At 48.4% G+C, this 20,485-nt stretch overlaps 1 protein-coding gene across 1 annotated transcript in view; it reads right to left on the minus strand.

Annotated features, from left to right (window-relative positions):
- Positions 1 to 20,485, minus strand: part of LOC112994487 (unconventional myosin-Vb) — a 119,626-nt gene that overhangs the window by 62,655 nt on the left and 36,486 nt on the right. Inside the window, exons 8-14 of the mRNA XM_064500850.1 lie at positions 19,743 to 19,850; positions 19,334 to 19,443; positions 17,160 to 17,425; positions 13,067 to 13,148; positions 11,417 to 11,557; positions 4,113 to 4,235; positions 3,078 to 3,161 (exon numbers count right to left, since the gene is read on the minus strand). Of these exons, the coding sequence (XP_064356920.1) occupies positions 3,078 to 3,161; positions 4,113 to 4,235; positions 11,417 to 11,557; positions 13,067 to 13,148; positions 17,160 to 17,425; positions 19,334 to 19,443; positions 19,743 to 19,850 (914 nt within the window). The remainder of the gene's footprint in view (positions 1 to 3,077; positions 3,162 to 4,112; positions 4,236 to 11,416; positions 11,558 to 13,066; positions 13,149 to 17,159; positions 17,426 to 19,333; positions 19,444 to 19,742; positions 19,851 to 20,485) is intronic.

Raw genomic sequence — 20,485 nt, forward strand, 5'->3', positions numbered from 1 at the left:
GCTAATCTCCGGGGCGCTTTGACTACTGCAAAAGCGGGATGTTTGGGTGGCAGGTGCTTGAAGCTGGAAGGCGACCAACGGAGGTTTCAATTTAGCATCTCACTCGACAACGCAGTGAAATTCCAGGCTGTCATTTCAGCTTCCAAAATATCTTCTCAGCGCTTAGCTGTCTGTGTCATCAATCCCTCTCTCTGATCACTATTCATAGCATTAAAGTGCTTGCGACCAGACCAGTGATTGATACGAGCCTCAGAGGTGAGCTTTCAGCTTCGGTAGAGCAAAATCGGTGCAGCTCAGACCGTTTGCACCAGCTCACGAAAGCGGGAAGATAAGAGAGAAGGACAAAACCTTCCTCTGCAATTTGCCGAGTTGAAACCGCTGGTGCATTATTTATAATTACCAAGGACGGGAATATAATCTCTTTAACAGCATGCCCCCGCGCTTGTGATTGGCATTCAAATCAGCTTCCTTCATTCAGAGAACATCATCTCTCAGCCGTTTTAGCTGACCAGTGCTCTCAAAAGTAATTAGCTGCTTTATAAAGTCTTTTTTGCTGTCTTGTTGGCTCAGATAATTGCATTCTAATTAGCAGAACGCAATTCCACCTTGGTGGGAGCTCTTCATCAGCAGCGTACTTGCTGACAGAGAGGTGTTCAAGCCTTTGCCATGTTAAATTGGCAGCGTTCCCCCGCTTTGCTCACGCATTGCCTTTGTGGGAATATAAGAGGGAAAGCAGCCTTGCTCTCTTATACTGTATTCAGGCCTGATCCTGGTCCTTCACGAGCTAGGACAAAGTCCTTGTGGCACAGCCTTTGTCAGCACAAATGCAAGTTTTATGTAAATTAGTGCATCTCTCCGAGTTCAGAGACGGTACAAGGCTCAGCCTTACCACTGCTGCTGACGTTTCTGTTTGGTTGAGAGAAACTGGACCACTTTTTACAGCAAAAGAAACCAATTTTTTTTTTTTGGTTTATACATCCGTGGAGTCCACGTGGCAGGCGAGAGATGAAATAAGGAGAATGGAATGGGGAAAAACTTCTTTACTGAGAGGGTGACAGAGCACTGGCACAGGCTTCCCAGAGAGGTTGTGGAGTCTCCTTCTCCGGAGATATTCAAAACCCATCTGGATGCGATCCTGTGCAAGGTGCTCCAGCTGACCCTGCTTGAGCCAGGGGGTTGGACCAGATGATCTCCAGAGGTCCCCTCCAACCTCAACCATTCTGTGATTCTGTGAATCTACCTGACAGAAGGACAAGTGGAAAGCAAAAGCCAAAGCACGGGATTTTGGAGGCTTTGTGGAAAGAGCACAGTCACTCTCAGCCACTCGCCCAGGAACCGGCTGCAGAGCCGCCACGACAGTGCTGGGAACTCCTGAAGTGCTCGTGCCTGATCCAAGGAGAGTCAGCATAGTTTTGAAGCCAAGTAAGCCCAGATCTTTGGCCCTCAGACATACCTATTAATTGCTTAAGTTCCTCTGCTCCAAGCAAGAAACCCTCTGTTTTGGGCCAAGAGAGCCAGCTCCACGGAGTGAGGTTTGCTTCTCTGCTATCAAACCAAAGCCCAGCCTGCTCTGGGGTGGAAGAATGACACTTATGCAAGAGGACAACCAAGCAGCACGGTCCACAATGCACCTTATCGTTTCTGGGGAGTGCCGTGCCGACGCCCTTTCCACCAAGAGGCACTGGGAAACGAAGATGGCAGCAAGCCAAGAGAAGCAACCAAGCCTCCTGCTTTCCTCCACGGGGAGCGACTATTGCAGGAGGAGAAGGATTTCCCAAGAAAGGTTTGCAAGACCTTGGTAAAACCAAGCTGTCAGCAGATGCTGATGCTGTACAGGCTGCGACAGCAAGGCAGGGGCAGCAAGCCGTGATTTCCCCCCTCCCCATTTGGCCGCGTGCTTCTGCCCCAGCTACGAAGCCATCAGACACCTCCAAGGGATCATTCAATCCTCCAAACCCTCACCCAAAACGGACATTGCTGGAGCCGTACCTGCAGCAGCAAGTTCAGCGTTGGCTCAATAATTTATCACACGGCATCAATTATTCCCCTGGACTACCTGGTGTTCCTAATAAGCCCTAATCAGGCACGACTTTTGCTCTGGGAAAGCTGTAAGCTTCCTGAACACACAGCGCTTTTGATTTGGGCATTATTAAAGCCCAGCTTCACAGTTATTAGACCTGCAACTGCCCCCGTGGACAGGAAAATTGCATACCTTGCCGTCTTCCCATGAATTCATTGTTGAAAAGCAGGGCGAGCCATTGACAACGCTCCATTAATTTCCCACTCTGGCCTCTCTTATTTGACGGGAATAAACTCCTGCTTAAAATGCTCCTAAAAATAGTATTTCCTCCCTTTCCCCTCATCGTGCTCCTTCTCGAGCAAAGGGACAGAAATCGCGACACGTTACACATGCATCTGTCCACAGCATTCGGGGGAATTAAATAGTTAGGTACGAGAACAATAAAAATATAGGCAAGTTAACAAGCCAGTCCGTGCAGGGGCAGGCTTTGGCAAAGAGCACGTGGCAGACACTTATTTCCCCGTGCCCCACACAACCTCCAATGGAAAGGGGGTGCCCCAGAGCAATGCGATCCTGATCTTGCCTCCCGGACGGCACATCTGACTTAGCGGGGCTGGATTTTCATGCAAACATCTTAAGAGAACTGCTCGACTGATGTCCCTGCAAGGGGTAGGGCAACTGAAAGAAGTCTTAACTCATTAAAGACTTACAGCAATTACTTTGGTTGGGGTGGGGAGCCCCAAAAGCTCATGCTTTTCCAGTTCCCAAAGCTGACCACATCTACAGCCTGCAAGACCGAGAGCTCTCTACCACAAAACCTGCCCTTCAAGGTCGGTCGCTACGGCTCCCTTAGCACTGCTGGAATGAGGTGCCTACACGTCCTTTTTACAGCACCCGGGAGGGTAACGCTTATTAAATGTTGGACCACGTCTTTGCATCCCAGGACCATCCTATGAGCACGTTGCTGGGCCTTAACGTGAGCGCAAACGTTGAGCTCTGAATTTGCAAAGCAGCAGCGCCGAGTCGCCCTGAACCCGGACCGCTCCCCTGCCCCTACCTTGCTGGCTTTCAGGATGTTGATCTGCTCTTCGTACACGGTGTCCCTGTTTTTCTCGAGAAAGCCCTCGCACTGGTACTCCACCTAATGCAAGGCAAAGGGAAAAGGCCAGAGGTCAAATTCCTCCTCCCAAAAGTCCAGTATCACAGCCACAACGTCCCCCCCGAGGCAGCCGCTGCTGTCGCAAGCTCACTCGAAAAACCTAAGAAGGAGAATTAGGAATAACTAGAATTTAACGGTCGTTTTTTATTTAAGAAAGTGAACCTGAATGAGGTCAAAAACCTTAACCCAGACACAGATTGCTTCTTAGTCATTAAACTGCTTTGTACAGCGTCCAGATGCATTTCCAACGAAACCAGTGGTAAAAACTCAAGGATTATTATTCCCTTGGCATTATCTTTTTGCTTAAAAGGCACTCCAAAGCTCCTTGCAAGTTAATCGATAAACCTCAATAGGAGGGAAGGACACTATAAATATATATGTGTGTGTGTATGTATATGCATACATATACAAACACACACTTTACATTTGAAGTTTTACATTTCTTTTCTCTTTTCTTTTTTCCTTTTTATTTATTTATTTATTAAGGTTTCCATTTGATCCCAAAACAGGCACGCAAAGCCTGGCATCTTCTCGCTCCAAACGGCGGGACTGGCCCCGGGGTCACCTCTTGTGCACCTCTCCCCGCTGCGCCTTGCGGCCTCCGACACACAGAACTGCTCTTCAAAATAATCCCCTGCTCCAATATTTCCCCAGCAAAGCTGCCCTGACAGTAATTCATTTCACTGCAGCTTTGAGAAAGAGGATTTTTCCCTGCTCGGGAAAGCATACCTATTTAAAGCCCAGTGCAATAGTTCAGAGGCGGGAGTCTTCCAGCTGACCAAGATCTGAGCACCCAGCCAGGCATCCCTATCGCTAACAGTAACTCACTGCTGCTATAAATTAATTTTTTTTGTCCGTGTGTGTGCTTCTTTGCTCCACACAACGTGCCTTTCTGCGTCTGAGCCCCAGCGTGCACCGCGCGCAGCCGGTTACCTTGTCTGCAAAGTGCACGACGATGAAGGAGGTGTTGGACATGCGGGGCTTCTGGAAGTGCTGGCTGCCAGCGTGCCGGTCGTACAGCTTCTGCGCCCAGTTGTGGTCGGTTCCTTTGGGAACCTGAAGGAGAAGGAAAGGAGCACAGCTGCAATCGGGCGTGCAAATACCCTGGCCGTCCAGGGGCTCCTCTCCCAGTTGGCTGAGCAGAAGGAAGGACACCAGGAACCACAGAAACTCAGGGAAGAAGCAGAAGTCTAAGATGTGCGTCACGGCCAACAAGAAAAAGTCAAAAACATGGCCCCAAACTCCCATTTCTCCACTAGCATCCCAGAGATTTAACAGGCAGGAGCATGAGACTCAACATAGGAAAGATTTCAGGTCAACATCCCAACTCATGCCTCCATCAGCACTCCCCATGCCTTCATCCTGTTGACCGGAGCGCCAAGTGGGGCTGCTACAGCATTTACTCTCTGGGCAAGGGAAGTGTTTGGTTTTGACATGGACACACACACATCACCACCACTAAATGATGAATAATGCGCATTACAAGAATGCTGCCAACAGCAGCTACGTGAATATTTGAGAAACAAAGTGCCTGCCCCCCCTAGTTCTGGGAACGGGTACTGTTATTTTCATGTATATTCTTGCACGAACACAGTAAAATTTCACTTCCCACGAAAAACATCTGAGTGCTGGTACTACTCCAACAGCCAGGCAACTCGTGGCGGAAGGCAGTATTTTTGTACTTAAGTTGCACTAATTGCTAGGCACAGACATCACATTTTTAAAGCAGTTTTTGGGGGACCAAAAGACAGCCAATAGTTTTGCAAACTGCCACCTGAGACAACATTCAAGAGGTGCCGATTTATTTTAAAATAACAGTAATAAAATGCTTAAGAAAACTCGGACTGTCATAAGCCTTGGGATCTGGTGCAAGTAGCTCACCCTCACATTGTGTACATGTGTATGGTTGCCTATCCCAAAATATTATCTGCAAGATGGGACTTTGTGGGAAGAGAACTAGGCAGAGGACAGCTCCCACCATGCCAATCCATTGCTCCGTACCCTTAAGCTTCAACATCATCTCTTTAGGCACTTGGGCAACTCTATAGGCAACCATGGGATGCAGTAATCCCAATTTCACATGGGCAGCCAGGGATGAGAGAGGTGGGACTTCAAACCCACATTTTTCCTCATCCATTCCTGCCAACAGAGTAGCTAGATGACTCACGTATCCCTGTCCGCACATCTAACCCTCCCATGCTGTGAATCCTGTGGATTGCAAAACCGCCTTCATATCATATTTACACTTAATTCAGCATGCAAGTCCTACGTTCTTCCCCGAAGTCAATGTGCTGCATTGCCAGAAACAAGAAAAAAATGAATTTGTTTCATTATTTTGTAAGACAACATATAGCTGCATAGCAGCATATGATAATTTACATGTACTTTAGATACCTTCACGATTACAATTCCCATAAAGACTAATTATTAAGAATATGTTCAGCACACCAGGTCTTGGAGAATGATCTCCTGTCATCTGTCGCCAGGCAGGACCATGGGTGAGCGGTTCTGGAGAAGGCAGCGACAGGGGGATAACTCCTCTTTGGGGGCAGCTGTCTCTGGACTTCAGCACACAACCAACATCTCCAACCCTCATCTCTGCAGCACCGCACACTCGGAGCTGGAGCTGAAATTGCTGATATTGCCTGGGCCTTCATTTCTGCCTCCCGTTCCAGCTCTGCCCACCGCGTTAGCTTGCAATGTGGGGAAACCAGTCCCATGCACCCGGCCCCAAGGTGGATGGGAAACCTGAGGTTTCTTGTCCTACCCAAGGCACAAAACCATCCGAGCTACACCCGGGACAGAAGCGTTAGGCATCAACAGAAACCTACTGTGTTCCTGTACATGCTTTGTTTATGCAAGATGTATGTGCATATTTAAAGAAAGACAGGATTTTTTATATATATTTATACACGTTCCTGATGAATGATCACGACAGGAGGTTCAGCTTCTCTTTCAGCTACAAACTGGCCAGGTGCCGGGAGCACGGAGTCCCCGTCCACGCGCTCACCGCGTCCCCAGGAGGAAGGTCCCCTCTGCGGCACAGCCACCCTGAGCCCCCGAGGCTCCCTGCTCCATGCAAAGCGGATTTCTCCTGCAGAAACGCTCTTTTAGGCCAGTCACTTTGCAGAAAACCCTGCTTACCTGGGAGCTGAGCCTCAAAGCCACTGCTCCTGCCGCTCCACGCGAGGGTTTGCTGTACCCGCGCAGCTCCCTGCACACCGGCGCGCAGCCCGAGTCACTACGGCCAGCATCGGTCCCCACGCTCGACGCCACTGCTTTTGTATCAGAAGTGTCCCCGGCTCAAAAAAAAAATGCAAAAACCCAAAACACCCAGGTAGCCAAAGAGCCGTTCAGGAGGTATTTGGGCTAAAGGATGAGGTTCTGTCCACGGTTACAGAAAAAGGACAGTTAACAAAGGTCTACCCCAAACTGCTGAGCTAAAAGCTAGCGCTCCACAAACATAGTAGGAGATACTGAAATGATTATTTCTTTCCTCTTACTACTCCAACGCATGCTAAAGCCCAAGATGAGCCGGGACATTCAGAGCGTCCTTAGCCCTCCAGAGGGACCTTCTGCAGGAAGCGATGGGCCCAACTTCACAGTCGCACAACCCAACAGCATAACACTGATTTCTGATGGTCAAAAAACTACTAAAGTTCACAGTGATGCACAGAGGGACAAGTGGGATTGAAAACTAGGCTGCTAGAAACAGGCTTCAGTGTTTCTGGCGCATGAGAGAACACAGGAAAGGTTAAAGAGCATCTTTTGAACAGCATGGGAAAATGTATGTGCCATATCAACAGCATAACACGATGGTAACGTGCCGTAAAACACAACAAGAACCCCCAAGAGAGTCTGAGATCACTGGGGAGTTCATGAGTTTGGTCGGACGAATCCTCCTTTGGCAGCCTCAGAGTCACATCACACCTCAGAGGACAGAAATTCCCCAAGATTCATAACAAATAATTGGACAAAGATATCATGATGGGCATATCAGTCCTTCAGAACAGCCCTTTGCTGGTCAAACCCTTTTAGGTGTGCTTCATGCTAACGGAATGCTTTTATCCTAATTTTTTTCCATTTCCACTCCTATCCCAACAGCATAATCAAAAGCAAGGAAGCAGCTGGGCAGCAGGACCCCTTACAGAGAAAGCTGGATATCCACAGCAGCTTCAGGCTTGACCTTTGGGAACGGTATGGAAGATGCACAGTACTCATGCAGAGCAGGTAATTTCAGGTAGAAAAGCAGAAAACTGCATCCAGCTTTGATACAGAGACATCGCTACATTTCTTAAGGAATTTTTGAGTTCCTTCAAGGGTGATTTCAGTCTCCTGAACACCAGCCCAGTCTAGCTCCTCCTCTGCAGAGTGCTGGAGCCGCTCTTCACGTATTCCCTCCACCTTCAGTGTCCTCTGGGAAACTCTGCAGACTCCATTGCCAAAGTCATTCTTTACCTTCTACAACAAGACCAAGCACACTCAAAAGCCTCTTTGTACCCCAGATATCCAAGCACATCTTCTACGTTACCTTCCAACTTGCCAGGACTGGATTTTTGGAAGACCATCACTCTCTTTACTGTCCATCTCTGCTGATGGGCTTTATACTAGTCTCTCCTTGAAAGCTCTGCTCTTACCCCAGATTATTTCCCACCATCACTGTCGGCTGCACAATGACTCCCTCCACACTTCACAGCTCACGGGCAGGGAGGGAGGTCCTCCTAGATGCCTCTCTCCCTTCTCTCCACTTCAAGGCTCATCAGTTTGTCCAGTAGCCTTGGCTCACAAGGCTGCTGCAAGGCCATTTTCTGTTGATGGGACGTCACCCTTCCTGTTCCTCTGGCCTCTTTTTAGGCCAAAGCAAAGCCAAGAGGTCCTAGAAGCCCTAGATCCAGGTAGGTGATCCTCCAGTGTGGGAAACGGGGAAGGCCGTGACAAGGTCCTTTGAGGACTCCAAGGAAACTTGGCAGAAGGCGCAGGGTCACAGTCCCACAAAGATTATAAGGCTCCTTGTGCAAATCAGGGATGTAATGGGAGGCTGGAGCAAATGAGGCCCCCTCCAGCCTCAACAACTCTATGACGGCTCTTAACTCCAAAGACCTGAAAGCTGTCTAGTTAAACCCAAAGAATATAAAACAGATCCTAATGCCCTCTTCTCTCAGAGCTACAGGTTTTATGGTTTGCTTTTAAGAGACAGCTTTAGTCCTTCAAACTCCAGTTTCTATTCAAAAGCTCTCTTTCATTGCCGATTCTCATTTCTGCCCTGTCTGGTCCCCTTCTTCTCTAAATTCTGCGGCAAGACGCTCATTAAGCACTGAAGGTCTATGACCTCTGTTAGCCAAACGGCTTCAACATATCCAGAACGCCCCCAACCTCCCATTAAAAATAAAAAAAAGAAAATCCACCACCACCGGCAAGGGGGCCCGCAGAGCCACCTTGACGGGGGAAGGACCTCCACCAGCAACGTGGGTGTGAAGGTTTCCACGCAGACACCGGTGCTTTTACCTGCCAGGCTTGCTGAAATTTTCATAACACTGAAGCCTGCTTGCAGGTTACTACAAAAGAGCCAATTTGAGGGCTCATAAAGGAGCAGGTGACTAATCACAACATTCCCCAGTGACAGAGACAATTGGCACCTGATGTGGGGTGACAGCTCCCATGCTCCAGTTTCTTGGGCAAAAAAGCACGGATTAAAAAGTATTAACAGTTAGAGAGAGATTTACAGCCAAGTTTCCCTTCTCCACGCTGTTACACAGTGCACGTTGTCATTATTTTCCAGGAGAAGAATTGTCTCCTAGATGAGAGCAGTGCTCCATCTAATGCAACATCCCGTCACCAGGAGCAACCAGCACCGGGCACTTTCAAGAGGAGCAAAGGGAGTTATCAGACATTGTGTCACCAGGGAAACTTTCCTTCTGGTCCTCTCAGTACCTAGGAGCTGCCTCAAGCTTGAAGAACTTAACAGGCTTAATGGTGCAGAGACGAAATGAAACGGGGCCAAATATCGAGCAAAAATTTCTGTCTTCCTCCTGAGCCAGCGCTGGGTAAGATGCTATTTTAGGGATGTTAAATTATGTTTAATTTGCTCTCATTTTTAAGTTACGTTCAGAAACTGTAACAGACAGGATGAGACAAGCTAGGACGAAGGCTGAAGCTGTTTCTCCAGTGTGTCCATGCTTTCAGCTGTCCCTGCTAGCTGAGCCTCTAGAGGACCTCAACTGCAATTCTTGTAGGCGCTTTCCTCGGCCACGGGCAGAGCCCGTGCAGGACCTGCAGGCTGAAGACAGGCTGCATCTGGTGACTGTCACGCTGCAGAGAGTAGTCACTTAACAGGTCACCTTCCTTTCACAGACAAGGACAGGTCACACGTCTCGTTAAACCCCAGCAGGGACCCAAGTCTAAATAATGAATCCCAAACCTTTCCGTCTGATGCAACATGACACGCCTGCCCTTGGGCCACTGGGTTTGTTCAAAGCCCATGGGTCTCAGCAGGCCAACAAAGACCACTTGGGCCCCTCTGATGACCTTGGCCATTCAGCGGTGAGACCCCTTCCTCACCTGTGTCCATGTACCACCCCATGCTTCACCCCTCCGGCGTTTTCCCACAAACCCTCAAAGCCATCCCAAACCAGCAAGATGTTTCCTGCCCCAAAACATATCTAAGACTCAACAGAGAGTCTTCCCAAAAAGACAACAACTTGTTGAGCATGCCATCACCAAACCGGCCCGAGGAACTGCTGGGAGCAAAACAAATGCAGCCCTCCCCAGCTCAACATACGTGCCTCCACTAGGCAACTGCATCCAGTGGGAAGGTGGTCATCTGTCTCTTCCCACTAAGCTGTTCTCAGCATTAAAAAGGCTTATTTCACAGTCGAATTTGCCCAACATCAACTTCTAGCTAATGCATGCTGGTATTTTTATGTCAAAGGGATTGAAAATCCTTCCTCCACTGTCACAGCCATACCTAAAGGCTCTTGCCTTTCCCTTACTCCCCATGCCAAAGACCAGGTGTCGCAGCTTCCCAGAAGAATCTCCCACCTAGCACATCTTGTTCCTAGATGCGTTTGGTAATTTATGACCGAACAACAAAGAGTTCAACCTCCCTTCTGGATTCCCATGGAGTTCTGGCATTTCTTGCAAACTTGTAAGCCCGAATTAATTTAAGCTGGTATGAGAGACAGGTGGTAAGCATCACAATCTACCGTACCAAAATCACACACTTGCCTTAACAAATAAAATAAAATAAAACAATATATATTTTAAAATATCCTCAAGTTTTTTAATATAATTTGTCTGACCTTTAATTAAGAAAAAACAACTAAAAAACCCCCAAAGAAACCCAGACCCTCTGTCTCTATGGTTTCAGAACTACAGACCAACAAAAGCAAAGGGAGGACCTGATTCCAAACCCCAACAAAAGAATGCTGGATTAGTTACTAAACGTGAAGCCGATACACGTGAGGACACTTCTACAGAAGGTCATCACTAGCTCCTGTTTCTCTACACCAAAGGAGCCAAGGGGACATCTGACTTCGGTCCTCTGCAAAACTATGGACTGAAGTCAACATGAGTTTGTCATCAGCTGCAGCAAATCCTCATAGCATGGTTGGTTCCCTCATTACTCATCACAGCCCAGGCCTGATTTTCACCGCTCCAGAACGCAGCCATTCCCCAAGGAGACGCGTTTCTCACTCCAGGCCCGTGGCACAGCTCGACACGGCACGGTTAACCAACCAGAAGACCCTCCCAGGCACACTTTTTCCATATGCCGAGTGCCATAGACACATAAATTCCAATGTCTGAAGACTTTACACTAAACAAAGTTGACTTCACCCCAAATAATTCTAGCAGAAAGATTTGGTTTTCCCTTGGGACAAAACAAGGGCTGAGGCAGGGAGGGATGCCAGCTCCTGGATCACGTTGAAGGAACTGAAAGTCACAAGCACGAGCTATCCGTAAGTGCAGCCAGGCCAGAAACATGAGCTCTGGCATTACATGGTACAAACAGGATTCCCAGTTTATAAAGTGGTAGCAAACTTCTGCCAAAGAGGCTCTCAATGGTCGTGAAGCAAAGCAACAGCCAACAGCCCGCCCTAGCCCTGAGCAGCCAAGCAACACATGTCCTTCACCCTTGTATGAGTTACTACAGCCAAAGGTCCGCGTGCTGAAGGACAACCCATTCTTTAACCTTTCAGAAAAACTAAAATGCCACCAAAAAGGCAAGAGGTTTTCTTTACCTTGCACTCTTCATCCAGCAAGTCCAAGATACCAAGTTTTGCTTCTATAAGGTCTATGCAGGGCTGGTTATCATAGAAGTCTATGAGAGTCCACGGGATTTCTTCCTTCATATACTCCTCTTGTTCCAGCTTGAACACGTGCTGAGATGAGAAAAACAGCACAGTTACCGACCTGAGCTTCGAAGCTGCCCAAGGGTCAGCCCCGCTTACTCATTAGCACACGTATGGTTTTCCAGCAGTAGGTCAAGAAGTGACAGAAACTTTATGTGCTTTGTACAGGCTTTGTCGCTTACAGAGTCTAGCTTCTGGCAAGGAAAGTAAGAGCGTTACACTAGGAAACCATGGGACCAAAAAAAAAAAAAGTCTTTAAATGATTTTCACTAAAAAACTATTGAAGGTGTCACTGCATCTAAGCGAAAGCCATGTTCTGAAGGGCCATGAGATACATCTGGGGCTACTAAAAATCCCCTCTCCCCCTCGGGGCTCCACTGATTAAACGAGGGACCCACGGTGGGTTCACTAGCGCAAAGCCAGGCCACATCGAGCACCGCTTTGCAAACCGCGTGATCTTCCTACAAGAGAGATCGCCATCAGTACCATAACCGATTGGCGAACATCTCTATTGCAGATTCTTACTTTTCTAAAAATAGTAACAGGAAAAAAAAAAAAAAGTCTTCTTCCTATGGCTTATATCTCTCAGACCTATCCCCAGGCAGATAAATTGTCTTTGGCTATTTCTGAGATACTCTAAGCATATTAAAAAAAGATTTTTCAAGTGCACTTTTTTTCTTCAAAAGATGGCTTTTTAAAATCTCTTCAAACATGTCATCTCCGAGTTCAAGTTTATAAGCTTCAGAAGCGATAGTTGGACATCGTAAGAAAGATATGCATAGTGCAAATATAGCCCATCATTTACTTTTCATTTTTACAAGCAGTGATATGATGTATTAGAGATAGCGCAAACGTTTGCACCAGGCATATGATAGAGTGTCAAAGTGCCAAACTCCCCTGCAGTACTTAGCTGCTCCAATTTAACAGATTCTCCCTCAAATTCTGAAATCAATAGCAAGCCTCTCCCTGCCTGCAACAAGAGCAGAAGATGACCCCTTAATGATTTCATTTTCAGCCCAGGTAAGCGCTTATACCTAATAAAATAGAAGAATTTATTGTGTCATGTGTCAAAGTGAAAAAGGAGCATGTACAGTCCAGCCATTTAACCCCGAATTTTGGCCGCTGAGGTTTAAGCCACCCTTAATCAGCAAGTTTTCACTCGTGCTTTATCGCACAAGGAAAACCAGGACTCGGCACAGCCGCCGCCAGGTTCAGCTCGGTTTAGGAACGAAACCGTGCAAACCAAAGCTGGCAAACTTCTGCCTCGCTCAAAAGCACTAGTGGCCTTTGCATAAACCATTTGCAAACCTGCTTCCAGGATCAATTTCATAAATAAACCAAGTGCCACTTCCAACTTGGCCTGAGCACTTAGTGCGCAAGCCTTGCCCGGGAGAGACGGTATCGCAAGGACGGCGTTCATGCCGGCCACGAGACCTGGCCAGGCTGCAGACCGGTGCCGTTAAGGGCACAGCGGACACGCAATAATCCGGCCTTGATGAGTTTTCTAAGCTTTATGGCACGTTTCCAAGTTGACCTTACCGAGTTGAACTGCTGCTGGAGCTTTTCGTTGGCGTAGTTGATACAAAACTGTTCAAAGCTATTTACTTCAAAAGTTTCGAACCTGCAAAGCGATGAATAAATCAGCATTAAGGGCTGCCGCTTCTAAAAAATCTACTTCACTCTGCGATGGTGTCATCTACGTGACAGGAAACATCAGTTATTCAATCTCATTAAATTCCTTCCATCCCAGATCCACGCTTTATTCCTCGTACCCCAGATTTGTATCTCTCCTTTCCACGACTCAAGGGATTCGAAAGGTCTGTTCTGATAAGCACAAATCAGATATTTAGTGCAACCGTAGCTGCTTGCACATTAGACTTGGCTTGCACATTAGACCGTAGTGCTGTCTGAGACAAGAAATGTAACAACCCCTCTTGCAGAAAAATATTATTAAATATTAAGGGCACATATATTCACTGCAAAGGCGATGGTCAAACACTAGCTGCCTTTTTTTCAAAAAAGAAAACATTTTTTTAAATGCAATGCAGTAGAGCAGAAAAAGAAAAATTCATAATTACAGCCTCTGCACTGCATCCCCGAAAGCAGAAAAACCAGATGCGCGCGAGCAAGTGACTTGCCGAAAGCAGAGGCAGAAACGGTGCCTTTAGCTCCAGTTCCAACGTGCTCCCTGAAGGGACTTTGGGGCCGGTGCCAGCATGACCCCCTTTCCCCCAGGGGACACAGCTTGGACGGGGACAGCCCGGGGCGAGCCCAGCGGGGCGATGGGGCTGCAGGGACAGGCACGGGCACCAGGGCTGGCTCTTTACCCCAGCCATTAATAGTACTAGTTTTAAGGCATAGTTGGGGAAAGGGGAGGAAAAAAAAAATTAAAAAATAGAAAGTCTTCTGACAAATGACTATAAGGATTAAACTAAGGAAAGAGGTGGCAAAGTCCCCTCCACCAAATGAATAAGCTGCTGCAACAAGAAGCGCACGGCACTTTGGTTGGGCAATGGGTGCTCCAGGAGCCCCTGGGTGCTATAAGAACAGTCTCATGGCACTAAACAAATGAAGCGTTTTTTTCCCTCCCCAAATCAGTGTTTTTAGTACTTTCTGGTTACCACCTGGCTGTTACCATGTTTTGCAGTTTTTACACTTTAGGGACGTGCTATGACTTATGGACCCTCTCGGACTGCATCCCCCCAGAAACAAAACGCAGGCATCCACCAAATTTAAGCTAGTTTTTCCTCTCTCAGACCCAGGAAGGGAGAAAAACACAGGAGAAGCTTCCAGTTAATCACAGAGCCACATCAGTAAATACCTGGGAAGTAATACGAAAAGGAAAGCTTTGCTTTCGAGCATCAAAATGTTGCTTTTTCTAATCGGCCACTGCAAGGAGTCGGCTCCGAGGGAGACGATGAGAACTTGCTAATTAAGGGAACTATACCCACGCTATCTGCTAATTGGGAGAGCAGTTTGTTTCCCACTCCGAGAAGGTGCTAAGACAATATCCTAGTGGGAAAAGCAAATAAACGGCCGTTTTCTTTCAAATAGTTTCAAAGCATTCCCCTATATCTTGGTGCAAGAAAACACACGACTCACCCACCCGTCCCCTCCCGCCGGATACAGCTCTGTATTTAAGTCCATTCATATTTTTGCACAGTTATTTGCCCCATTTTGTCTTTTCTCCTTATTCTGCTGCGTGACTGGCAGATCCCAAATCTGCTGCGGCGCCAGGGCTTATACTAAAATATTTAAAGATCATAAGTAAGTCCAGCGCGCGGCTGGCTACCCTGGCGTTCACACGCCCTTTCACGCTGCAAACAGCGGAGGAATGAAAACAAACCGTCCCTGCCGAAAGCAGAAACGTCTGCAGGAATTTGCTCTTCAAAAGAATCATAAGGAGCTACCGAATTGCCCGCGAGAAGTGACCCGTGACTCCTTTGCACTGAACAGAGCAGGCCAAAACACACAGCGACCAGAAACAGCTTACAGACACGTCCCAAGCGTCGACCACCAGCACCAAGCACCGAGTGCTGCAATGGAGTAAACTATGTTTTATGCAAAGGAATGCAGCTCAATACCTTCAATTATTTATTTTTGCTAATAATTGATTCAAGTTATTCAATTATTATTTATTGCAATTCAATGCTATAAGCCTTTGAGGTGCTGCTTCTCACCCCTCAGGCGAGAGGGCCGATAACATTTGCTCTGCAACAACGCCAATCCCAACGCAGAGGTCACCTATTCCGGCCCTCTTTAACATTGCAACTATAATAAATGATGCAGGGTCATAAACACATCGCGGCTTTTAATGCTGCATGCTCTCACCCCCAAAACTAACACAAGGTTATGGATGCCGAGTACTGGAAACCCAGAGCCTCCAAGTCCACGGCTTGCATCTGCTCTATACGAACCCTCCATATGGAGACAACCCTCCTCCACCGCCCTGGGCAGTGCCCACACCGGCCATGCTCCAGCTCCTGGTCCATCTAGCTTAGCTGCCCTCCGAGAGGAAAAGGGGCAACAACAGACATTTGGAAAAAGTTCAGGATTTGGCAGAATTCATTCCCATTCCCACATAACCCACGTTTGGGATGCAGACTGCTTGCTAGGACCGCAGAGGCTCAGGGTTGCAAGCACCCCACGTCTCTCTGGTATATCGTTATTTATTATTATTGCTAACAATCATTCTTGCTAATTATTATTAGCGGGCCTGAGCACAGGCTGATTTCACTCCAGCTCACACCGCGGGACCCGAGGGGTAACGCTATCTGCTGGCTGACGTGCTTGATGCGATAGGCAGAGGAGACCTGTGCCTAGGAGGGATTTTTGTGCCACGCTAACAGGTTCTCATGCCCAGCTTAATCTCTCATGATGAGCGCTGTTCTCGAGCCTCCTTTTAGTTTCTGCTGAAAGAGCGCATCCCGTTCCCCAGTTTGGGCATCCCCCTACCTACACCACCCCACTGCAGCCACGCAGCTCCGGCTCCAAGCTTGGCTTGCCGCGTCCCAGCCGGCAGGGACACCGGCTGAAACAGCTTCTCCATCTCCCCCTCCTTTCCAACCACCCAGACTGTGCCAACTCCAGCTGGTGACTGAAGATCTTCCAGGTCCTGGGCCATCTCCCTCGGAAAGTCTGGACACATGCAAAGCTCTGCCAGCAGCCTCACCATCCCAAGCTGTCCCGTTGGGATCCCAACCCAAACAGGATCATATTCCTACTATACTTGACAAGAGTTTTCCAGGAAACCTTGCTGCGTGGCAGCAGCTGCTGATGGAGGTGAGCCAGCAGGACTACACCGATGCACCAACACTGAACCAGCGGCTGTTGCTATTCAATGGGATGCTACAACCAACAGCCCAACAGCCGGGGCTTGCAGAAACCCCATGGGAGGCTGTGTGCACGAGCAAGCATTGAGATCCAATCCCAGTAACTGAGCGGGTATTACAGCTGTAAAAGCTTTCTGCAGCTGACCCAGAGCTGCTTAGGCAGGATTTCATTCTGAACTTCACATTTACCTACATCTGATAGACCTTTACAAGGAATTTGCACCTACGCATGATCTGGGATTGAGAAAGCACAGCAACTGCACTAGCTCCAGGAGCAGGTCCCAGAGCAGCTGCAACTGGTCCATCCCACCTCGCCTCCCCTGAAACAGGAACAAGTGAGTATATTGATATATTGAGGGAGCATGGACAGTCCCTACTGTCCCACTTCTCCCTTTTCCTTGCTCCCAAAAGAGACAGGAAAGATATGGTGTAGAGGGAGGGAGAAATCCCCACACCAGGAGGCCTCTTTCCTCTTCTCCAGAAAAGGGAGTGGGAATAGTCATGTTTGTGCGGATAAACAATTCTGACAACGGAAGATGCTTTAGACTAAGAAAATTCATGTTTGTGTTTGAAGGTCTGGGGCAGGTCTGGCCCCCGTTTGCAGGGGGTGAGGAGCCTTTCCCCAGCCCATGTCAGAAGGTCGCCCTTTCCATCATTCCCACCCCCACCAGAAGCCATCAGGGACAGCTGCACGTTTAGCTCAACGCAGACACTTTGGGAGATCAAGGGCGCTCTGCTAGAAGGGTGAAACAACTCGAAGAGGTCTCCCATAACCACCTTAAAAGCAGGAGCATCCCTACCCGTAGATATCGAGCACCCCGATGAAGGAGTGCTGCTTGACGGTGGTGTGCAGGGCTTTGTTGATGTGCTGCACGATCCAGTTGAAGAGCTGGGCGTAGATGTGCTTGGCCAGGGCGTCCCTGGCGTTGAGCACCTGCTGAAGGGACATGCTCTTCACGTAGGTCTCGGCCGTGGTGACCAGCTTCCGGTGGCAGAGCCAGTGCTGCATCTGGCTGTGCTCCACACCCAGCAAGCCGCAGAAGGTGTTCAGGTGCTCGTCCGCGCTCTGCGAGGGGCACAACGAGAAATGAGCTCGGCAGGCGCTCTCCCACGCTTGCAGGGCACATCAAAAACGGCTCCCCTTCCCGCTGCTGCCATCCAACCCCACCAGTGTCCAGGGAAATGGGTGAAATGGCTCACACCTGACACTGAGCAGCGATGCTGCATGGCTTTGCTATGCCCCGGCTATCTTTAACATCTCAGTCTTCAAAAAAGAGTAGATCTGTATGGTAAGCGTCACCGGGAAACAGCCCTGGTGGCTTTGCTCCTGCTCCCATGGTGAGACCGTGTACTCCTGGAGGACGTGCTCCTCTCCCAGGGGCATTCCCCAAAACCCTTCCCACCTCAGCTCGCGTGACAAGATGACCAGGATGGCCAAGATGCCGCAGCTACAACCTCCACCGTAGGAGGCATCTAAAGCCACCAAGGGACAGGTTCAGCTCTCTGGCGTCTTTGCTCCAGAACTGCTATTTTCAACACCAAGCAGAAGCAGACCAAGACCAACAGAAGCTGAACACAAAGACAGCATGCCATCATAGTTCCCCTTCTACAGCATAACTCCACCTGTTTTGATTAACCGAGCTGCAAAGTGCGTGTTATCAGAAGGGGCTGCGTTTCACGTAATCGATAAAATGAAAAGCGAACTTCAGTTTTCTTCAGCGTATTTTTTTCCCTCATACAACCTTAGAGGAGGGACTCTCGAGTCTACTGCATTAAGGGAGCAGGCACCTTCTTTCGGACAAGGAGAAATCAGTCTCCCTTTTGCCAGTGTAATAACATCAAAAGGAAATAAGTTGTTTCCAACTAGACATGTATTTGTGTGGAAAAGGGGATGGGCTTGGGAATAGGGAGAAAAATGCATTTTCAGAGTCCTCCAGGGTGCTTTGTTGCTCTAATACATTTTTGACCATGGATTCAAAGTCCTCACAGGATTGATTTAATACCACGCAATTAAATTTGAAGGTAATTAAACAATGTGAACTCCATTACAGAACTCAACGTTTCTGGAGCAGACCAGCGTTACATATCCACGTTGCCAAATATCAAGCAAATTACCCCCAGCATCCAACTGATTGCACGCTGCATTATCTCAAGGGTAACACTAGGAGTGTGTGCCGAACCCATTTTAATATTTTAATTAGGAATAAACGATCCAGTCTGGGATGCAACAGTAATTGATAGGACAGTATTTGCCATATAATCACTATTTTTTTTCCCCCTGAACAAACACACGGAAACAGGGAAATGACTGCTAAGGCATCTTTGGTCTTATTTATTCCTACTAATTAAGTGCAGTACTTTGCAGTCGTGCATCGATCTGTGCAGTTCTCCTTCAAACACCTGATGGCCGCATTCCCGAAAGCGGCCTCACTCATTTCAGCACCAGTCTCCAGCAACAAAAAAACCCAAAACAAACAAAAAACCCCACCATTCTGCCTATTTTTCCTTAAATCCCCCCCTCCCTGCTGGACCTACATGCTGGTGGCACTGGAAGATTTGCCAGCTGGGTCTGCAGCAAAGGTGGTTGGGGAAAATTAACACCTTCTGCTGCTGGGAGTCACTGGTCCCCCAGCACTTTACACGCTAAGGGTGGCCAAGAAAACAGAAAAAGCTAAAGCCAAGCTGGGGCTCAAGGCAGTACGTGATATTTGTGGCTCTTTTTAAAGCGAGGAAGGAATCGTGCTGCTCACAGGCAAGCTAGCGATGAGGAACAGGGCGCTGTTTCCCAGGGGGGAGAAACGAGTCGGCCGGGAAGTAACGCTTGATGGGTTCCCAACCAAAAGCAGAGGGAAACAGGAGGAAAAGGATTCCCTACGGATACGTGCTGAGGTCTTGTGAAGCACGAGGCATCCAAACCAGCCGGGAGAACACTAAATTGCACAGGCAGCTTCTCCCACCCTTGCCGGTGACCTACCGATATGCTACAGGCATCTCCATCGCGTTCGGCTTGGATGTCCAGGTTGCCCAGGTGCAGAATGGCAGCGATTATCCTGAAGATGGTGGTCTGGTGGGACTCCTTCACTCCTGCGGGAACAAGCAAGACCCGATTTGCACGGCACGACGCCAACCGTGGTTTTCAAACCCCCGTCCCCAGCGTTTGGCTTAATTTCCGTGCTGGCGTGCGGGCTTCCAGAAGAGCCTCAGCAAACACCGTTGCGCAGAAGCGACAGCCAAGGCCACCACGGGAGATCTTCGTATCCACCATGATGCTTTTATCCCTGGGATAAAATCCCTGGACTCGGCTCCTCGTTGCTGCTGTTCAGCAAAACACCGAAGCCGTTTGCGAGAGGCTCCATCCCGGGAGCCCGCGCGAGAGCCCTTACCGAGCAGGGCGAAGGCGTGCCTGGTCTTCTCCAGGTCCTCGGCATCATCCACACCCTCGATGGACACGTCGCCTCCCTGCGAAGCGTAGAAGAAGTCTTCGGCACACGCTGGGGGAGGAGAGAGCAGAACGAACGCGTCAGCGAGCCGGCACAACGCTAACATCACGCCAAACGGCGAGTCGCTGCCCGAGCCAGATGCAAAACTCTCCATCCATCCCACCGCATCGAAGCCTTGGTCTGGTTCATAAGCTACCTGCTAAACCTTACATATACATATGAATATATATATATATATATTTTTTTTTTTTTTAAATATGTGTATATGTATATACACACGTTTATATATACACACATACATGTTTGCATATATATGCATAAAGTGTGCGTGCATGGATTTATATAAAAATGAAGTTTAGCAGGCAGCTTTTATGCACACATACATAGCAGGGACTCCGGGAAGATTTTAACATGCACAAAAACATTTTTTCCCCCCAAAGTATAATGAACATAATGAGGAAAAACCACGCAGTCCACATCAGGCTGCTGGTAACCTTTCAAATCACTGCAGTCTGCGCTTTTCTGACTTACGTTGCCTCTCCCTTCGCAGCCCCCCCACAGGCTTTTACATTAACTGCACTTTCAAGCCGCGAGAAAAACATTTAATTCTTTTTTAAGCATATATTCCCCTGGGATCGAGGGGTGTTGCTACCCAAACTCCGCTCGTTGCCAAAGCGTCGGAAACC

The sequence above is a fragment of the Dromaius novaehollandiae genome, chromosome W (genome assembly GCF_036370855.1).
Source record: "Dromaius novaehollandiae isolate bDroNov1 chromosome W, bDroNov1.hap1, whole genome shotgun sequence".
Classification (NCBI taxonomy): Eukaryota; Metazoa; Chordata; class Aves; order Casuariiformes; family Dromaiidae; genus Dromaius; species Dromaius novaehollandiae.